Here is an 18,154-nt window from a genome sequence, read left to right as displayed (position 1 = left end):
ACCCCATCAAATTTTACAAATGAAACAGTTAAATGTTCCACAATTAAAATATCAGCACCTGTGGTAAAACGAAAAAATGACCAAGGTTGCATGCATCTAAGCCTCTAATATAACGCTGTAGGAACTTCAGAGCATCTCGTTCTCCTCGGTATTTGGTTGGGCTTGCAAAAGTTGAAGAACTTTCTTATTTGTTGGCTTTACAGATTCGTAGAGGGCCTCCAACTTATCAAAAGACTGAAATGGTGCATATGCCTTGAGTTCAGAAAGAATGAGCTGCCATGTAGACAACATGATATGAGGTTTCTGGATAAGCTCTTGTTTGGCAATTTCAGTGATCACTTTCAGACAATTGTTTTCATTTATCAGTGTTCTGCAGTTAAATCGCTCCAAAAAGTCCTCAAGATCTTCACTATCATATTCCTGCTTATTAAGGCATTTCTCAATCAACTCTTGTTCATCAACTGAAAGATACTTCTTAAAAGAACTTATCACAGCTGAATCGGGAACTGAATCGCCAAATAGGCAATATCCATAAATGCCTTTGATAAAATCAGAGGAAAATAAGATACCATCTTGTAACCTAAAACAAGAATTCTACCAATAGCTTGCCATTCACTCACAAAGTGGTCGTGACGTACAAAGGGCACTCTTTCTCTTTCTCCAATAGTCATCGAATCTCCGAACGATTTCCAAAAAAGTGAAAACACGTCACGAGCCACACCAACCTTTTTTCGGGAATTCCACGATCATCAATAATTTCAAAAACTATGGAACTTGTTAGGATGCTCTCATCTTGGAAGTAGCTTACCATATCCTTGCATATACGGGAACGGTGCACTTTAACAACTTGAACTTCCTTTGGACTGGACGGTGGATGAGCAGTATGAAATTCCTGTTCATTTTGTGATTCGTGTTGGTTGGCTATTAAAGTCTCTATATCACCAGGAAAATTTTCATTATCAGGAGGGCTACTGCAGGAATTAATGACTGATTGTAAGGTTTCACCAATCGCAGAAGGTGAAGAGTCATCAAATGGAGTGTCTAGATTGGGTTGAGTCTCATTATTACCATCGAAGGAAACACTTCTTGAAAGGTAAGCAATCCGATGTGTCCTTATTTCATCGAGGTTGGGATAAATAGCTGTACTCTCAGTGGGCTCATCGGCATCTGTTGAATTTCCCATATGTTTCTGTTCATCAAGCTTTAATGAAGCATTATATTCCTCATCCTGTTTGCATCGAAGACAATCTTCACCAGGAAGATTAGTACAATAGCATTTGGAACACACTATTCTGTACTGTGGACTATTGAACAATGAATCTGGTGGAGGGGAACTTGTAGTCGATGGGGGAAAAATTGTGGTAGATGAATGGAAACTTGTAGTTGATGGGACTAAACTTGTAGTGGATGAAGGAAAACTTGTAGTGGATGGAGGAAAATTTGTAGTGGATGGAGGAAAACCTATTAATGGTGATGGGTGATTTGGAGCTAAGTATTGAGTGGTGGGTGAGGCACCACTTACACCAAGGTCATCACCCTCAAAATCCAGATAAGTGTCACTACTGTCAACGGCTTCTACAATTGCAGAGCCAGTATCTGTCATTTGGGTTAAGCTCTGCTCTTCATCCTCTTCTGGGTGAATAAATACTGTTCTTAAGTATAGATATGTTAAGGAAGGATACAAACCATTCTCATGTAGGTAATCGGCAATCGTACCACCGCTAGGAAACGAATGAATAACTTCACCAGCAGAATTTGTGACTACTTTGGACATATCTTCAAGTAAGCCAAAATGGCTTTTACCTTTTGGAAAGAACAATTCACAAGCTTTGTCCAGAATTTGCCGTAAAGTTAACGGTTGTGAATCCATGTAATTAATATAGCGGTTTCCGCCACCATGCTTGTTTCGCACAGGAATATATTTGTCTTTATCTTCGTCATAATGCATCCATCGTATTTGTATTCGATGTTGTTTATCTGTTTTAGGCTTTTTCCTGCTTGTGCTGGCCGCTCCTTCGGAGCGGTTTCGTATTCGATGGAGTAGGCCGCTCAAGCGATTTACCGTCCTTTCTGTTTTCTGAGTTGCGACTGGCAATTCTCCCTTACTTTCCGAGCTTTTACTTTCACCTTTCTTAGTTTCTTGCTGTTTTCTAAGCTCCTCGCGTACAGCATCCTTTATTATGGCGTCCATATTTGCGAGCAAAAGATTTGTATTTCGTTCATCGACCCAAATCGGGTATTGTTTACTTAATTGAACTGTTAGGCAAATTTCAAACTGAACTGTTAGATAAAATTTAAAACTGAACTGTTGATAAAATTAAAACTGAACTGCTTAGTGATTTTTAAACTGAACTGTGTGGGAAATTCAAAACTGAACTGTTCAGAGAATTCAAAATTGAAGAAATTCGAAACTGAACTGTGTTAAAATGTAAAACTGAACTGTCAAATTGAGAACTGAACTATGGAAATTTGAAACTGAACTGCTAAAAAATAAAACTGAACTGTCCAAGAATAAGAACTGAACTGTGACCCTTGTGGGCCATCGTACTATACAAATATCAGAATTGAACTTTGTGTGAACTGTGCGAAAATCAGAACTGAACTGTGTTGAACTGTACGAAAATCAGAACTGAACTGTGTGTGAACTGTACGAAATTCAGAACTGAACAGTGTGTGAACTGTACGAAAATCAGAACTGAACTGTGTGTGAACTGACCAAAATCAGAACTGAACTGTGTTGAACTGTACAAAAATCAGAACTGAACTGTGTGTGAACTGTACGAAAATCAGAACTGAACTGTGTGAACTGTGCAAAAATCAGAACTGAACTGTGTGAACTGTACAAAAATCAGAACTGAACTGTGAGAGAACTATACAAATATCAGAATTGAACTTTGTGTGAACTGAACGAAAATCAGAACTGAACTGTGTTGAGCTGTACAAAAATCAGAACTTAACTGTGTGTGAACTGTACGAAAATCAGAACTGAACAGTGTGTGAACTGTACGAAAATCAGAACTGAACTGTGAATGAGCTATACAAAAATCAGAACTGAACTGTGTGTGAACTGTATGAAAATCAGAACTGAACTGTGTTGAACTGTACGAAATTCATAACTGAACTGTGTGTGAACTGTACAAAAATCAGAACTGAACTGTGTGAACTGTGCAAAAATCAGAACTGAACTGTGTGAACTGTACAAAAATCAGAACTGAAACTGTGAGAGAACTATACAAATATCAGAATTGAACTTTGTGTGAACTGAAATCAACTACGAACTGAACTGTGTTGAGCTGTACAAAAATCAGAACTTAACTGTGTGTGAACTGTACGAAAATCAGAACTGAACAGTGTGTGAACTGTACGAAAATCAGAACTGAACTGTGAATGAGCTATACAAAAATCAGAACTGAACTGTGTGTGAACTGTACGAAAATCAGAACTGAACTGTTAGTGAACTATACCAAAATCAGAACTGAACTGTGTGTGAACTGTACGAAAATCAGAACTGAACTGTGTTAAACTGTACAAAAATCAGAACTGAACTGTGTGTGAACTGTACGAAATTCAGAACTGAACAGTGTGTGAACTGTACGAAAATCAGAACTGAACTGTGTGTGAACTGACCAAAATCAGAACTGAACTGTGTTGAACTGTACAAAAATCAGAACTGAACTGTGTGTGAACTGTACGAAAATCAGAACTGAACTGTGAATAAACTATACAAAAATCAGAACTGAACTGTGTGTGAACTGTATGAAAATCAGAACTGAACTGTGTTGAACTGTACGAAATTCATAACTGAACTGTGTGTGAACTGTATGAAAATCAGAACTGAACTGTGTTGAACTGTACGAAATTCATAACTGAACTGTGTGTGAACTGTACAAAAATCAGAACTGAACTGTGAGAGAACTATACAAATATCAGAATTGAACTTTGTGTGAACTGTACGAAAATCAGAACTGAACTGTGTTGAGCTGTACGAAAATCAGAACTGAACTGTGTGTGAACTGTACGAAAATCAGAACTGAACTGTGTTGAACTGTACGAAATTCATAACTGAACTGTGTGTGAACTTTACCAAAATCAGAACTGAACTTTGAGAGAACTATACGAAAATCAGAACTTAACTGTGTGTGAACTGTACGAAAATCAGAACTGAACAGTGTGTGAACTGTATGAAAATCAGAACTGAACTGTGAATGAACTATACAAATATCAGAACTGAACTGTGTGTGAACTGTACAAAAATCAGAACTGAACTGTGAGAGAACTATACAAAAATCAGAACTGAACTTTGTGTGAACTGTACGAAAATCAGAACTGAACTGTGTTGAACTGTACGAAAATCAGAACTTAACTGTGTGTGAACTGTACGAAAATCAGAACTGAACAGTGTGTGAACTGTACGAAAATCAGAACTGAACTGTGAATGAGCTATACAAAAATCAGAACTGAACTGTGTGTGAACTGTATGAAAATCAGAACTGAACTGTGTTGAACTGTACGAAATTCATAACTGAACTGTGTGTGAACTGTACAAAAATCAGAACTGAACTGTGTGAACTGTACGAAAATCAGAACTGAACTGTGTGTGAAATGTACGAAAATCAGAACTGAAGTGTGAATGAACTATACAAAAATCAGAACTGAACAGTGTGTGAACTGTACGAAAATCAGAACTGAACTGTGAATGAGCTATAAAAACATCAGAACTGAACAGTGTGTGAACTGTACGAAAATCAGAACTGAACTGTGAATGAGCTATACAAAAATCAGAACTGAACTGTGTGTGAACTGTACGAAAATCAGAACTGAACTGTGTGAACTGTTTAAAAATCAGAACTGAACTGTGTGAACTGTACGAAAATCAGAACTGAACTGTGAATGAGCTATTAAAAAATCAGAACTGAACTGTGTGTGAACTGTACAAAAATCAGAACTGAACTGTGAGAAAACTATACAAATATCAGAACTGCACTGTGTGTTCAATGTATCCCATTATTACAGGAGTTGAATCTTTCAACATTAATTTACATGATGAACAAGTAACAGCAGAAACACACTTGCCTTCTGGTTTGATACAACAGATCCTTGAGCAGACAGGAAGAAAAGCGATATTGCGTGGCCATGGTGCAACACAAGGTGATAATTGTTTATGACAAAACTCCTGCTATGAAGCTGTACAAGTTGAATCGTCTCTATAATATCTATAATCAACTGCATTTTATACTGCAAGTATATTTCAATAGATGGGAGTACATTCCATGTTGGAGCCGCTAATCCTATCTTTGTTAAATTTCAAGCTCCTCGTAATTCAACAAGATTCTTCATATTTCAACTGAAGGCATTTCCGTGAAGTACTTTAGATAAAAAAGTCATTTATATCCGGATTGGGTTCCTCCTCGAGGGCAAGAGTCGTGCATAGGCCACGTGATAACGAAACATTCTGAGCTCATCAGTGAAGGATAAACAATTGTAAAAGTTTTATTGTAACTCATAAGAATTACCTAAGGACATATTTTGTAAAATCTATTATATTAGGAGTGCCTTTCCTTAAGTCTAGCGACCTACATTGTTCCGTTACCGCATGAGGAACTCTACCTCGAATCCTCTTGATCTGACGTAATCTTTGCAACCAATTACAGCCATAGGTATCTGTAGTTGTCTTCTGATTTTGGTGAATAACTGACGCCATCTTAAAAAGAAAAACATTTGATACCGTCAATATCACATACGGACATTTAAATTACGCTAAATTACTGACCAAATTTATTTACTTACATTAACATGCATTGCCATATGACGAACCAAGTTCGACAGGTTTTTATCGGAAATAACTCTAGGGCCATAATTTGTATTGTTTAGAATATCCCTGAGTTCATCTTTAACGTTCAAACACACAATATTACTGTCGTTATCCAGAGGCTTGATTACTATTTCCACAAAGTTGAATTGACCCTTGAGAAGAAACAAAACATTCACAGAATTTAATGTCTTAAATTTCCAGCACTCACAACATTCATGAATCATGCTCACGCCAAAAAGGTTCACTTACCTTAATAGTTCCCATATTATACGACGTTTTCGAGTCGTTGTAGACAATAGTGACAAAGTCATTGCCAATGTGTAATTTCTTTGAGTGACAGTTTGGATCATTTTCTTTGTTTGGCATTAATGTGGCGACATGAAACATAACTAAATTAAAATTTTACGACTATTTCAATTGACTATCAATCACTCCATGTTCAACACATGAAGCACAATGACTAAAAGAGCTAGAACTAAGATTATACAATGACCTTGTGCAATCTCACTTCTCCAACTATAACCGTAGTGTCCATCTGCGCCGTTTCTCTCCAAGCCTCCAGTATAGACCTCACATAACAAGAAATCTCTAAGACGCACTAATTCACCGAGACCGGAGAGGAACGCCATGTACCTGGAGGATCCATATTGATTACGCAGGATAGAAACCTCGTCGTTTTCCTGGTCTCGACCAACATAAATAACCCCTATTTTGTGAGTGTCGAATGGCGGGATACGGTCCAGGTTTTTCACAGCACGATAACAAAACTTAAAAAAAAGGAAGATAGGATCACAGACGGACTTCACTCCAGTAGTTTGATGCTGAAACACAGCCTAAAAATTCCTGTAGGGGATACAGTAAGAATACGCACAAATGTCACAATTAATAGGAATGTCGTCTTGTAAGGTTCATGCAGTATACAAACCTCTTCTTCAGGTAATGGAAGCGGTACATTTTCATCGCCAAACCAGGATGATTGATAAAATTGCAAGAAAATAAAATTCGGGGACATCGCGTCGTAAGTAGTAGACACGTCTTCCGCATTCTTCTCGCAATGTTTGGTGATCGAAACAGGGAACAGTCCGTTGTTAGTTCTTCTATTCACTTGCTTTCTTGGAGGTTGGTTAGCTGCTGACAATGTTTGACGTCGCATCACCAGGGACTGCTTCTTCTCCTTGCTTTCTTTGTCAACTCCATTGTCAAAATACTTCATCAGCCCTAACAAACACGAAATTATTTTAATAATCGTAAACTCGATTCGGAAAAGATCATCCAGTCGTTACTAACCACGTCTTCCGTTATTCGGTTCATCTAATCCCGGAGATGACGAAGTCCTCCTTAAAACTCCCAAATCAACTGTTGCACTTTTCTTCTGCATCAAAAACTCCTTTGCTGCTGGGGTTTCTCCTCCAGGGGTATCTAGTAACGGACTTACAGCCCTGCGACCATTTTGGAACGGCGTTTTTCCAGTGAAAAATTCGGGACTCTTCGTTCGCGACGAAATCGGGGTAGTTGGGAGCGAGACTGTTCCACTGCTTGACTCGCTAACTCGACAACATCGCTCAAGGTGGGTCAGGGGACTCTGCCCACGAGAACCAGGTAATGACGTAGTGTCGTCGACAGCGATAATGGCGTGATTTGTTGCGCAATCTTCGTTTACGTCAACAAATTCTGGGGAGCAAGTCTGGTCATCCTCGTGGACAGGTGATATTTCTGGTTAATTGAACGAAACATTCTGCTTTTGAACTTTACCTCCAAGTTTACACAAAGGAAACGTGTTGTTATAATACCTGGATTTTCTGAATCCTCCACGCTATCGTCACTCTGCAATAAATAAGAAACGTTGCAAGTCTTCACCTTTAACCACGAGGATTAAATTACGTAATTCGAAGTGCAAAATTGAGATTATCGGTTTCTGAGTTTACCAGTTTATAATGCTCAGTTTACTCCGTAAGACCAATTTTATCATTATTATTACTTCACTTACGGATTCTTTAAGTTCATCCTCGTCTTGACTCAGAAGAGTTTTCAAAGGACTTGCATCCAGAGGAGATTTACCAAGAACAGGCTAAAATTAAACAGATGGTGAAATTAACGGGCGATGATGATTCGTGATCTTAAAATTGCTACCTTTTGAAACTCTTCACGAGTTAATAAGTCTTGACTGTTCCCTGTGAAAGAAAAATATGTAAATATAGTCATATTATAATATATATTTCCTCCATATTGCAAGGGTAATTTCGCTTGCCTTCAGTTTCTTCCTTGTGTAAAACACTGTCTTTGGAATCTGGTACGACATCAAGAAGCTAAAGAAACGATTGTAAAATAGCTTGTCTAAATCAAAGATATCTTTCTTTTCTGCTTTCCCTGCCATTCATGTTAGAAGCAATATAGGGGATGGATAATCAAAGTGCTTGCACGAAATAAATTTCACGCAAAGCGAGTTTGAAGAGAAATTCTTACCATAAAAGCGCTTGGTCCATCTCTCGGACTACGACTCAAATATCGAGTTCGTTGAACAAACGACGAACCAAGATTCAACTTTTGACCGGAATCTTGTAATAAAATTGACGAGGGTGAAGATCTGCCCTGTTCTGTGAGCAGCACCTTTTGTTCTGCATTGTCTAAAATATAAGCAGATAATTTGTTCATTTCGTAAATGCGCAACATGGCCGATCTGTTTTAACATTACAAACCTGACTCCTTGAGTTCGATTTTCTTCATTTCAACATCATCCCGGGTATCTTCAATATTAGTTTCCTCATCCTCTCTACGAGATGCAAGACGATCTTTGACAAGATCAACAATCAATGTATCGCTGTCTGCGCTCTTGCTAAGAAGTTCTGTTGTAGTTTCAAGGCGTTGTCTGGCTCCTTCTTTAATGAGTTCGGCCGATAAATCATCTGAGATACAACAATATCAATTTGACATTCCGCCAACGGAAATGCCCAACCGAAACATTGAACAGGTTTGACACATCGTTAACAAGTTGTGGGCGAAAACATTCAGGGCACGATTTGACCGAGAACTTTTAAAAAACAACGTTAACTTTACAAATAAATGAGCTTACCAAAGAATTGTTTTGGAATTAAACTTTCATAAATCTCTGTCTCTCCTACCGCTGGTCGTGAAGTTTGTGTTTCATCGAGTTTCGGCCGATTTTGTAATCTCAAAATCCACGAAGTATTTCCGGTTGGTCTTCGAACCAGAATCTCAGCCCATCCTTGACACACGCAACTGCAGCCATTGCTTGAGTCACAAGACTTCTGTACTGAGCCTACGGTACCAGTGGCCTTTAAATCGCGGGTAAGAAGGTCAGATGCTTTGGTATCGAATTTTGTGTTTGACACCTGGCTAGAATCATCTGCATGAGTTTTGCTATCAGTTGAAGAAGCCTGGAAATGTCAAATACGTTCCTAAGAGCTTTCACTAGAAGAATATTAAAACTTGGTCGCTCTTGCAAATATATTTTGTTGTTTGAGCATGAATGCGCTGGGCAGACAATGTATGCTTATTTAGACAATGATACTGAAAGCATTTTCCTTACCTGACTAATTGAGGCCTCGTTTTTGTTTCTCTTAAGCTCAACTTTTAAAACCTCAGGCTCCTTGCCCTTCTGCAGTGAATCATCTCCCACAAACACTTTTCCTGCGGAACAATATGCGCATGACATGTTCGAAGTTGCCCGCTTGCTGACTGTAACCGTGATCAACACATTGCCAAGCAACCAACTTCTTGACGCTCCATTGCGCAGGAGTCGTTCAACAACTGCAGTTCTATATAAAACAACAAAATAGTCATCTTTCCTGAAACACAGTGCAGAAAAATACGAAACCAATATACAGACCTTTTTGGTTGGGTCAAATAAGAAGAAAATGTATATTTGACCATCATATCAACCACGATTTCCATCATCTCTGAACTAAGTGTGTTGCTGGAGTCTTCCTTTGATTTCTCAAGGGAGTTTGGGGGTGACTGGAATTTGGTGGAGGGATTAGTGACTTTAGGGTATGGGTTTGCAGCATCTGAAGATATATCTGTGTTTTTAAGACTCTAAAGGAATACAAGGACATATACTTTTACCAGAGTTTTCTAATGATTTAAAACGAGTCTCGATATTAGCAAAATTATGTAACATGAAAAGGACAAGATTATGTAACAACACTGACTAAGCTGTATAAAGTTTGAAGACCACTTCTTAATATCCTTTGAGAATTCAGCAAGCAATCTCCGTGGCAATAGAATGACATGTGGACTTACTTTCGTAATAAATGGCACGAATTGTTTTCTTAACAACAGTGGACAGTTGACAAACCAGGATGAAATGACATTATGAGCAAGAGTTACCGTGTATTCAGAGTATCTAAGGTGAAACATTTCAGATTTTTCCAGTATCATATTTTAATCAATTTGACAAAACCAATAATAAAAAGTTTGAGATGTTATCGCGTTGAACCAACCTCGATGATTCTGTGTAAGGCAAACATATTCCAAAGACTTGTTTCAACTGGATCGCTGTGAAGTTTTTGTACAAATCACGAAGCTGTGACAATGCTATTTAAACGTTTTAAAAGAATGTTACCAGCTTTTCGCCGAATACGATTGTGTGTTTATACAACCTAGCTCCCTTTAGGAGGTACATTGATATTTCGTAAAAGATTCCTTAATTCACGTAACTTCAAGAAACATACCAGAGAGAAATTCTAACAGTGGTATGGCAACTTGAGGCGTTGGCGAAAGTTTAGTAAACTTTTCCAGATATGTTGGGAGCAGTCTAAGGACAGAAAATTTAGTGATTATTACTCAAAAGATCTTGTATTTGTGAAGGAGTATCTCGCATCACAATCTTGAGACGTTACATTTACATAGGCTGGAGTTTATTGAAAAACATTTCTGTAAATTCACTGAGCACATTATCAAGGCACGATTTTAAATATCTCCAAAGAAATAAACTTCTAAAACGCTGCAATTACTTAAATCAATTTCATTCCTTACAAAGTGTTAATGGACATAAGAAACGTCTCAAATTCCAGACTATCTTAAGTAGCCATACCTTGCCATAACTGAAGGCATTTCTAACATACATATAGTGAGACAAGATACGCATAACGTCGCTGAATGAGCAACCAAACCAATCTCCAAAGTACGCATCAAACAAAACTAGATGAAATATACAACAACTTATAAGCAGGAACAAACAATCGCTGAAAATAAAGTCACGCAGGTTCTTACCTGTTCATCTTGACCAATAAAAATGTGGTACGTACATAGCTCTGTTAATACCTGCACGTGTTACAATAAAATATCTAATTAAATCATTAGTATGGTATCATATAATTATGGTATAAATTGGTTATGGTATAGTATGGTGTGATATAATTATGGTATGATATGGTTATCGTATGGTATGGTATGATATGGTTAGTTATGGTATGATATGATCATATGATATGATATGGTTATGCTATGGTTTTGGTATATTTATGGTAAGATATTATGATAGATGCAAAAAACTGAATGATAAGAATCGTACTGGAAAAATTCTAGCGTACAAATGAGGTCGGCGCATATCATGAGGAACACGAAATAATCCAGGAAGAAAATCATAATTTGAAACCTGAATGCAAAGTAAAATTTTTAGTTCATGATTTTGGTGTGAAAAGTACACAACTTCACATCCCTTACCATCTTAGATAACACTGTACATATTGAACTTAAGTATTGCTTTCCAGAAAGTATCAAGTTTTTATCTTGCAGTGCCTCTGGAAAGTTTCTCAGAACAACATCCAACACCTCCCATTCCAATTCCTAGAAAATGAAGAAAGTTGAACTTCAATCGAAACTTAATGCTAGATGATATATTATAATAGAAAAGTTTACCTGTTGTAAGCACACAAGAATAACATTCATCGCCTCGCTGTAAGGCAGTGAAACAATCCCGGTTGTCTTATCTTCTGCAGAACTAAGACAAAAATGAGAATGTATTACACTAAGAAGAAAACGAATTTTGGAAGCAGAATACCTGACATGCGTTGCACTATCATCATTAACCAACCTTTTCCTTTCACAACAAACAAAATACGAAGTGAATTTAACTTTCCCACTTTTGTCTTGCACAAGGCCTAGACGTTGACAATTGTCAGCTCGCAGATTGAGGAAACATTGAAGAATCTTTAAAAAAACCACAATGTAAGACATCATAGAAAAATCGCGAGAAATAACATTGAATTTGGCTTACCGCAAGACGTATTTCCGATGCAATATACGTCCGATAGCCATTGTCATAATGAGTTTTTATGTGGTACACTAAGATATTGAATATTCGTTCAGCTTGTTCTTGAGGTTTACGAAACAATTTCACCTGCAAAAATAAAATGAAATTACTGAAAATGAAGCAAGTGTTGCATTAAATTACACTTATTTTTGTTCACGAAAATAACTTCATCACAATGAACGAATTTGTGTGGACAATCTTTGCATGTCCTTCATTACCTTGAACAAGCGTACTAATCCTAATACAGCCTCTTTGATGTCTTTCAACGCTGTTTCATCCTGAGGCTGCAACAACAAAGAAAATTTACAGTGATTAGATGTAATTATATGTCCCTAGATGTTCCTACATATACCTTGCAGTATCTATAATTACCTTACCTGTTCTTTACATGACGGCTTAACGTATCGCTTGAGAGGATCTACTGGACAGTGGGCAATCTGGAATTGATAAATGAAATATACATCCTTTACTTCACTGATGCGTTTGATTCACGACTCTCGTGAAAAACGATCCAATTTGCGGATATATACTGTAGTTAGGTTCAGGTCAGGAAGCTTTCAATGACAAGCAAAAGTTTTCTATTGAAGTACAGTATCAGCTCATCACGAGTGAAGAAAGAAATTGGAGTGGAGAAATGAAAGCATCTGAAAAGGATTGTATTGAGTACCTTCTCAATTATATGCAAAACATCGCAAACTTTCGGTGAATCAGAGGATTCAATAACATCGACCAGAAGCTGGACAGCTCGGATCCGCACAGAAATATCCCGATCTTTGGCAATGTGGTCTAAATATGGCAACACTGAATTCTCAAGTATTTCTTCCTGTAAAAAAACAAGGAGTTATAAAACTAGAAAAAGATTCATAATATCGCAATGTCTAGTAAAATGGACTAAAATTTATTCAAACTACCAAAATTTTATACCTCATATAGTGGAGACAACGTTCCTAATATGTTACAAAGCACATTTAGAACTTTAATTCTGATGGCCGTCCTCTCTTCACATCTGAAAAAAAAATTCCCACTACGCATTAGGATAAAACTGAGGCTACATAGAAATACATCACGAACTTAAACAAAAATCAACATACCACAATATTACATTATTACATGTCAAAATATAAAAAAAAGAAGACCACACACTTGAAGTATTTCTCCACCAAATTTTTAATATTTTCAAACCAGTTTTCGCAGTAAGGATGAAGAGACTGGGCACGATGAGAAACCAGGAGAATAACTGAGGATTCCTGCAAACAACGACATTTTATTCAGCCGCAAAACGCATTATCAAGAAACAAAAGACGTTCATACTCACTGGTCTCTTTTTCGTGCATTTAGCGACGATATCAAACAGTTTGTCAGCAGAGCCGTTGAACTCATTTTTCTCATACAATTCTTCAATGTACGACAACAGAACATGAAAGTTTTCTGCCACACTCACGCAAGATGGGAATCTCTGAAAATAAAATTCAGATGAAATATGGTACAGCTTTCCATGAAGAACATCGTAATTTATAACACCCGTGATCTTGATAATCTCCTGAGCCGTAAAGTAGGCAGGTTTTACAGCGTAACGAACGACAATGGCCTACCTCAACATATTCCTGAAGTGTTGAGGTTATGTCAAGAATAGATTCCCATGCAGTATCGTGTTGTTTTAATCCATATTTCTTCACTAATCTTTGCATGGATAAAGTCACTTCACATATCACACTCTCATCATCACACGACAAGACCTGAAATAAAACAACAAACGCTTGCGTTAATAACAACATAAGTTTCATGCAAAGCGTTAATTATGAGAAACCTGCAGGTACAACATTACCTTGTAGAAAGATGGTAATACAGCAACAGGTTTATGTTTTAAACTGGACACTTTCTTTGATCCCCACAAACACATTCCAACGAAGAAAATAGCTCCTCGCAATAATGTCGATTTCTTCCAGTTTTTGCTGTTACAAAAGAAGAATAAGATTCATTAGTTGCCTGCTTGTACGATAATTCGTGAAAACGTATGATATGAACACGTTTAGAGGGTAGGTAGTCAAACACAAACACATGTGTAAGGCACAGTATACACACATTTACCTATCTTCCAGAATGCAACACATCGTGAGAACGCCATTATGACCAAGGTGTGTTCCAAGTAAATGTCTCATGAGCTGAGTAAAAAATACAAATTTTATGAACACAGATCTTGTAAAAGATTATCACATAGAAAACACAGAACTAATCTGTCATCACTCAACAAGTAAATGGGGTACACATATTTGGAGTTGCCCCGGCAGTTTCTTTACAAACCCCCAGTGATCATTATTACATTAGGTTTATACATCTTGCTTTACTGATCAAACCTACCCTCCAACTTGGCTCACAGAAATGTGCAATATTCACTGTATGACAAACTGCCACAAGAAACAAGTAAAGAGCACTTGAAGGCAAAGAACTGTAGCGTATGACTGCATCAAGGATTGCCAGAGAATGCTGCAGAAAAATAAACCATATTTAAAGCCATCAATATGAAATGCACAAATAGTTATATTGCTTTAGTTTCTAACTGACAGGCACCTCAAGGTCACTCTCTTTTTCTGTTGTCGTAGATATTTCACAAGTGTGCCTAAAAAGGAAAATTTTTAATATTCTAATGCATCTTTAATTTTGGAGTTTCACTTTTAGTTTTGAATAAAAAAATTCTTTTGTGAACATTTTCAAGGAACAATAGTTTTTTTTCAACAAGGTCAGGGAAAAATGAGAGGATAAAAAATCTTACTTCACCAAACCAAAAACAACATCATCGTCAAGATAACTTGAGTTGTATCGAATGAAATTTCGCAGCAATGGCAAGAAGACATCCAACCTTTAAAATATGATCAGAAGAATAGAACATGTTTTATAAAGTGTTTCCTTATACTCTCCCAAACGGCACAAGATATAATCAAGCTCTTTAAAATAATAACTCACTTTCCTCCAAACATTACTGCTGACATCAAGGATAATAAAAACGGACCTTTTAGAAAATCAAAAAGTATAAATATACATTCAACTGTTCTGCTTACTTTTATGTCCTCATATTTTTTGAAATTAAAGAGTTAATAAAACAAACCAATTCTTTCTTCAAAGAACACAATATCTTTACCATCGGCAGACAAAGCTTTGAGGAATTCTAACCTAGTTAAAATTAAAAAATAAAGACTGGGTAATAAAAGACACAACTAACTGTTAGTTTTTGCAATTCAGATTATAAGAGAGAATACTAGCTTTGCTACATGCTGTACCTTTGTGTTAAATCCTCTGGAATGTCATGGTTTTCAATAACCGTGAAGAAATGGGCCCGTAATAGTTTCAGATTTGAATACTAGATAATTTTAACACATCACCACTTGATGAGAAACCATGTTATGGATATACTTTATATATATGGATGAACTTTCTTATATTGCTTACCTGTCCTGTGACAAGTGAAGTCAAAAATTGGAGTGTAACATGTCGAATATCAGGCGGATTTTCTGCTGGTAGCAGATCTTTAACAGCCAACCACAAAGCCTCAACTGCATGCTAAAATAGGAAATTATATATTTACAATCCAAGTTTTCAAGAAACAAAACATTTTCTTCCCTTACTTCTTCCAACTGCTTTGCTGCAACAACCTCACAAAGCTCTTTCAAAACACGGGCACGTGATGACTGGCTATTTCCAGATTCAGGGCAAATTTCCTACAACATATTATATTTCTATATTAAAACATCATAATGTACTTCAAAATTGAATGTTTAATTAGATTGGTGTGGACTTAAATCAATACCGGCAGATAGTTTTGTAAGTGACATGGATAGTTTTTTCTAGAAATTTCTTTGCAAACAAACACATTGAAGACAAGATAATTCCAGGTCCAGACTCCAGAGGCTGTCTGGCAGAGATTATATTAGGTGTAATACAGTAACATACTGTCATACAAACATTACTATTATAAGAAGCCTACCTTAAGAAGCTCGTCGCATTCGACAGGTTCCTCTACAACAATTGGCGGGAGTTGTGGAGAGAGTGAACCACTTGCATCACGCTTTAACCCCAGAAATTGCTTCAAACGTGTCTTAAGTTTATCTGGTGGACGAGACATTTCGAGAATATGACCATTCCCCAAATATTTTTTTTACGCATAACACTCCCTAAACAAATTGCAATATTTTAAAACGGACGTCTTTAAAGCATTCTGGCCGAATTTTTTAACTAAACATGTAAATCCAGGATATTTTCTTCTCATTGGCGGCCATATTGGATTTCACTGAGCTATATATATTAACTGAAGACATAGATAAAAAAATCTTGATACTATATTCATTCAGAAAGAATATAATTATATCGAATTATCGATGAATTATATGATAGTAATCTAGATAATATATAAAAAATATGTTATCATAATTATTTATTTAATTTGTTTCCCAACTGTATTGGAAAACTAGTTCTTAATTTAGTTCTTAAATAATTATAAAAATACCGTAATTATTCGAATAAACGCCGCGGCGTTTATTGAATTTTTAGCAATTAAGATGCGGCGTTTATTCGAGGGCGGCGTTTATTCAAGGGAGGCGTTTATTGCAAACTCGTAACAACTCTGAATTTATTGTGTAATTTAAACGCCAATTCAACCAATACAATCAATCAAGTATAAAAGTTACGTTTCTTTTCTATTTATATAATTATACAGGGTGTCCCAAAAAAAAGTCCCCGCTATTGAAATGAAGCTTTTGTTGGAATTTGAATGCATGATCAACGCAGTAGTGTGTAAATAGCATATTTATTAGGTTGAGGCATTCAAATAAAGCGTCTTGCTTTCAATTGGGTTTATCATAATATTAAGGCAATCAGATTCGAACAAAGGCTTGATTTCAATAGAGGGGACATTTTTTTGGGACACCCTGTATATGAAAATTGAACTGTGGTTATAAATAAATGCTTCGAATAAACGCCGCAATGAGGAATAGGTTGCGGCGTTTATTTGAGGGCGGCGTTTAATGATATTTTTGCTTGTCCCTGCGGCGTTTATTCGAGGGCGGCGTTTATTCGAGGGAGGCGTTTATTCGAGTAATTACGGTAACCAAGCAGTATGGAAACACAATATTCATTTCCATACACCAAAAGGTGGTGATTTAATGATAACATCACGTTATGAGCTTTAGAGAATTTCTTAAAAACTTGTTTAACGAATCGGATAGAAGCAAACGGGAACGAGAAGAAGACGAAGTTGTGAAATCATTGTAAGTTGTTTACTTCTATTTAAACCCGACAACTTTACTTGTTGGGGGGAATACATGTTAGAGTTGTTTACTAGTAAAAACTATGTACACACCTTGGGTTGTGGTGGACAAAATATTGATTCATTGATTATTTTTATTGTAGATCACTAGCTGCCTGTGAAGGAACACACGAAATCTTATTAGAATGCTACAAAAACAGCTGGATTGGAGGTTGTCAAACTGAAATGGACAAATTTTGGAAGTGCGTCAATGATCAAAAGGTACTACTTTACATATGCATAGGTTCTCCACAGGAATACCATATGCAAAAGTTCAATGAACATCAACAGTCGAAATTGATTAGCCAATCTACAGCTAGTAGCTGAACTACACTCATTAACTGAAGTTTACTTCTTTTTTAATAACCAGCTGGTTTGTATTGCATTATTTGTATATGTTTTCTAGGCGGTCCTTCAGGAAAAGGCAAAAACATACAGATTAAATAAACTGCAACCTAACACAGAAAAAGAAACTCCGAAAGAAAAACAGGATCTGTAGCGAACAAATGTTGGCGATATTTTTCTACCTACATGATTGAGTGAGGACTACAAGCAATGCTTCATATTATATACAAGATAAAATCTTGCATTCAATTTGTTAAATACACTATTACTGCCTGTTGCAGCTTTACATTCCCTGTGGAGAGAAGAAATTTTTTGTACTTAATTGCATATTTTTCATTATGTTTTGTAATAATGTGCCTGTGTACAAAGTACTTTTAACTTTTTGCAATGTTGCATAGGACACACCAAGAGGATATAAACTTCAGTG

The 18,154-nt window shown here is 36.6% G+C and overlaps 2 protein-coding genes, 2 long non-coding RNA genes and 1 pseudogene across 4 annotated transcripts; all 5 read right to left on the bottom strand.

The window, feature by feature from the left end:
* Window positions 1-43: 43 nt before the first annotated feature.
* On the bottom strand, window positions 44-2,206 carry LOC114541800 (annotated as a pseudogene).
* Window positions 2,207-5,416: 3,210 nt separating this feature from the next.
* Window positions 5,417-9,184, bottom strand: LOC114541802 (tuberin-like). Its single transcript, XM_028561608.1, has 13 exons — window positions 8,883-9,184; window positions 8,509-8,715; window positions 8,276-8,436; window positions 8,061-8,118; window positions 7,943-7,983; window positions 7,800-7,880; window positions 7,603-7,636; window positions 7,100-7,525; window positions 6,738-7,030; window positions 6,306-6,579; window positions 6,062-6,201; window positions 5,788-5,964; window positions 5,417-5,701 (listed from the first exon to the last, which is right to left on the bottom strand). The coding sequence occupies exons 2-13, from the start codon at window positions 8,534-8,536 to the stop codon at window positions 5,510-5,512; spliced, it is 1,905 nt and encodes a 634-aa protein (XP_028417409.1). The 5' UTR covers window positions 8,537-8,715; window positions 8,883-9,184; the 3' UTR covers window positions 5,417-5,509.
* Window positions 9,185-11,763: 2,579 nt separating this feature from the next.
* Window positions 11,764-12,153, bottom strand: LOC114541768. Its single transcript, XR_003689341.1, has 3 exons — window positions 12,051-12,153; window positions 11,868-11,983; window positions 11,764-11,774 (listed from the first exon to the last, which is right to left on the bottom strand). It is a non-coding gene; the product is annotated as an uncharacterized LOC114541768 (long non-coding RNA).
* Window positions 12,154-12,333: 180 nt separating this feature from the next.
* On the bottom strand, window positions 12,334-12,794 carry LOC114541782. Its single transcript, XR_003689343.1, has 3 exons — window positions 12,754-12,794; window positions 12,464-12,523; window positions 12,334-12,370 (listed from the first exon to the last, which is right to left on the bottom strand). It is a non-coding gene; the product is annotated as an uncharacterized LOC114541782 (long non-coding RNA).
* A 316-nt stretch (window positions 12,795-13,110) lies between these two features.
* On the bottom strand, window positions 13,111-16,203 carry LOC114541799 (tuberin-like). The gene is made up of 14 exons (XM_028561605.1): window positions 16,066-16,203; window positions 15,707-15,799; window positions 15,531-15,641; window positions 15,362-15,441; window positions 15,190-15,254; window positions 15,048-15,093; window positions 14,857-14,943; window positions 14,649-14,703; window positions 14,445-14,570; window positions 14,175-14,248; window positions 13,912-14,038; window positions 13,679-13,822; window positions 13,402-13,542; window positions 13,111-13,134 (listed from the first exon to the last, which is right to left on the bottom strand). Exons 1-14 carry the CDS (start codon window positions 16,201-16,203, stop codon window positions 13,111-13,113), a joined length of 1,311 nt encoding a protein of 436 aa, XP_028417406.1.
* Window positions 16,204-18,154: the final 1,951 nt, after the last annotated feature.

The sequence above is a fragment of the Dendronephthya gigantea genome, unplaced genomic scaffold (assembly GCF_004324835.1).
Source record: "Dendronephthya gigantea isolate DGI-Jeju-01 unplaced genomic scaffold, DenGig_1.0 000309F, whole genome shotgun sequence".
NCBI classification, from domain to species: Eukaryota; Metazoa; Cnidaria; class Anthozoa; order Malacalcyonacea; family Nephtheidae; genus Dendronephthya; species Dendronephthya gigantea.
This window is presented reverse-complemented; position numbering and strand designations above follow the sequence as displayed.

What these genes read in the sequence shown, in the direction of transcription:
- LOC114541799 (XM_028561605.1), bottom strand. Translation starts at nt 16,203, where the DNA reads ATGTCTCGTCCACCAGATAAACTTAAGACACGTTTGAAGCAATTTCTG. An exon ending in CAGCAAAGCAGTTGGAAGAA is followed by an intron (nt 15,642 to 15,706) that starts GTAAGGGAAGAA and finishes TTCCTATTTTAG; the next exon opens with CATGCAGTTGAGGCTTTGTG. An exon ending in GTTCTTTGAAGAAAGAATTG is followed by an intron (nt 15,094 to 15,189) that starts GTTTGTTTTATT and finishes ATTTTCTAAAAG; the next exon opens with GTCCGTTTTTATTATCCTTG.
- LOC114541802 (XM_028561608.1), bottom strand. Translation starts at nt 8,536, where the DNA reads ATGAAGAAAATCGAACTCAAGGAGTCAG. An exon ending in AATCGAACTCAAGGAGTCAG is followed by an intron (nt 8,437 to 8,508) that starts GTTTGTAATGTT and finishes CTTATATTTTAG; the next exon opens with ACAATGCAGAACAAAAGGTG. An exon ending in ATGGACCAAGCGCTTTTATG is followed by an intron (nt 8,119 to 8,275) that starts GTAAGAATTTCT and finishes TCGTTTCTTTAG; the next exon opens with CTTCTTGATGTCGTACCAGA.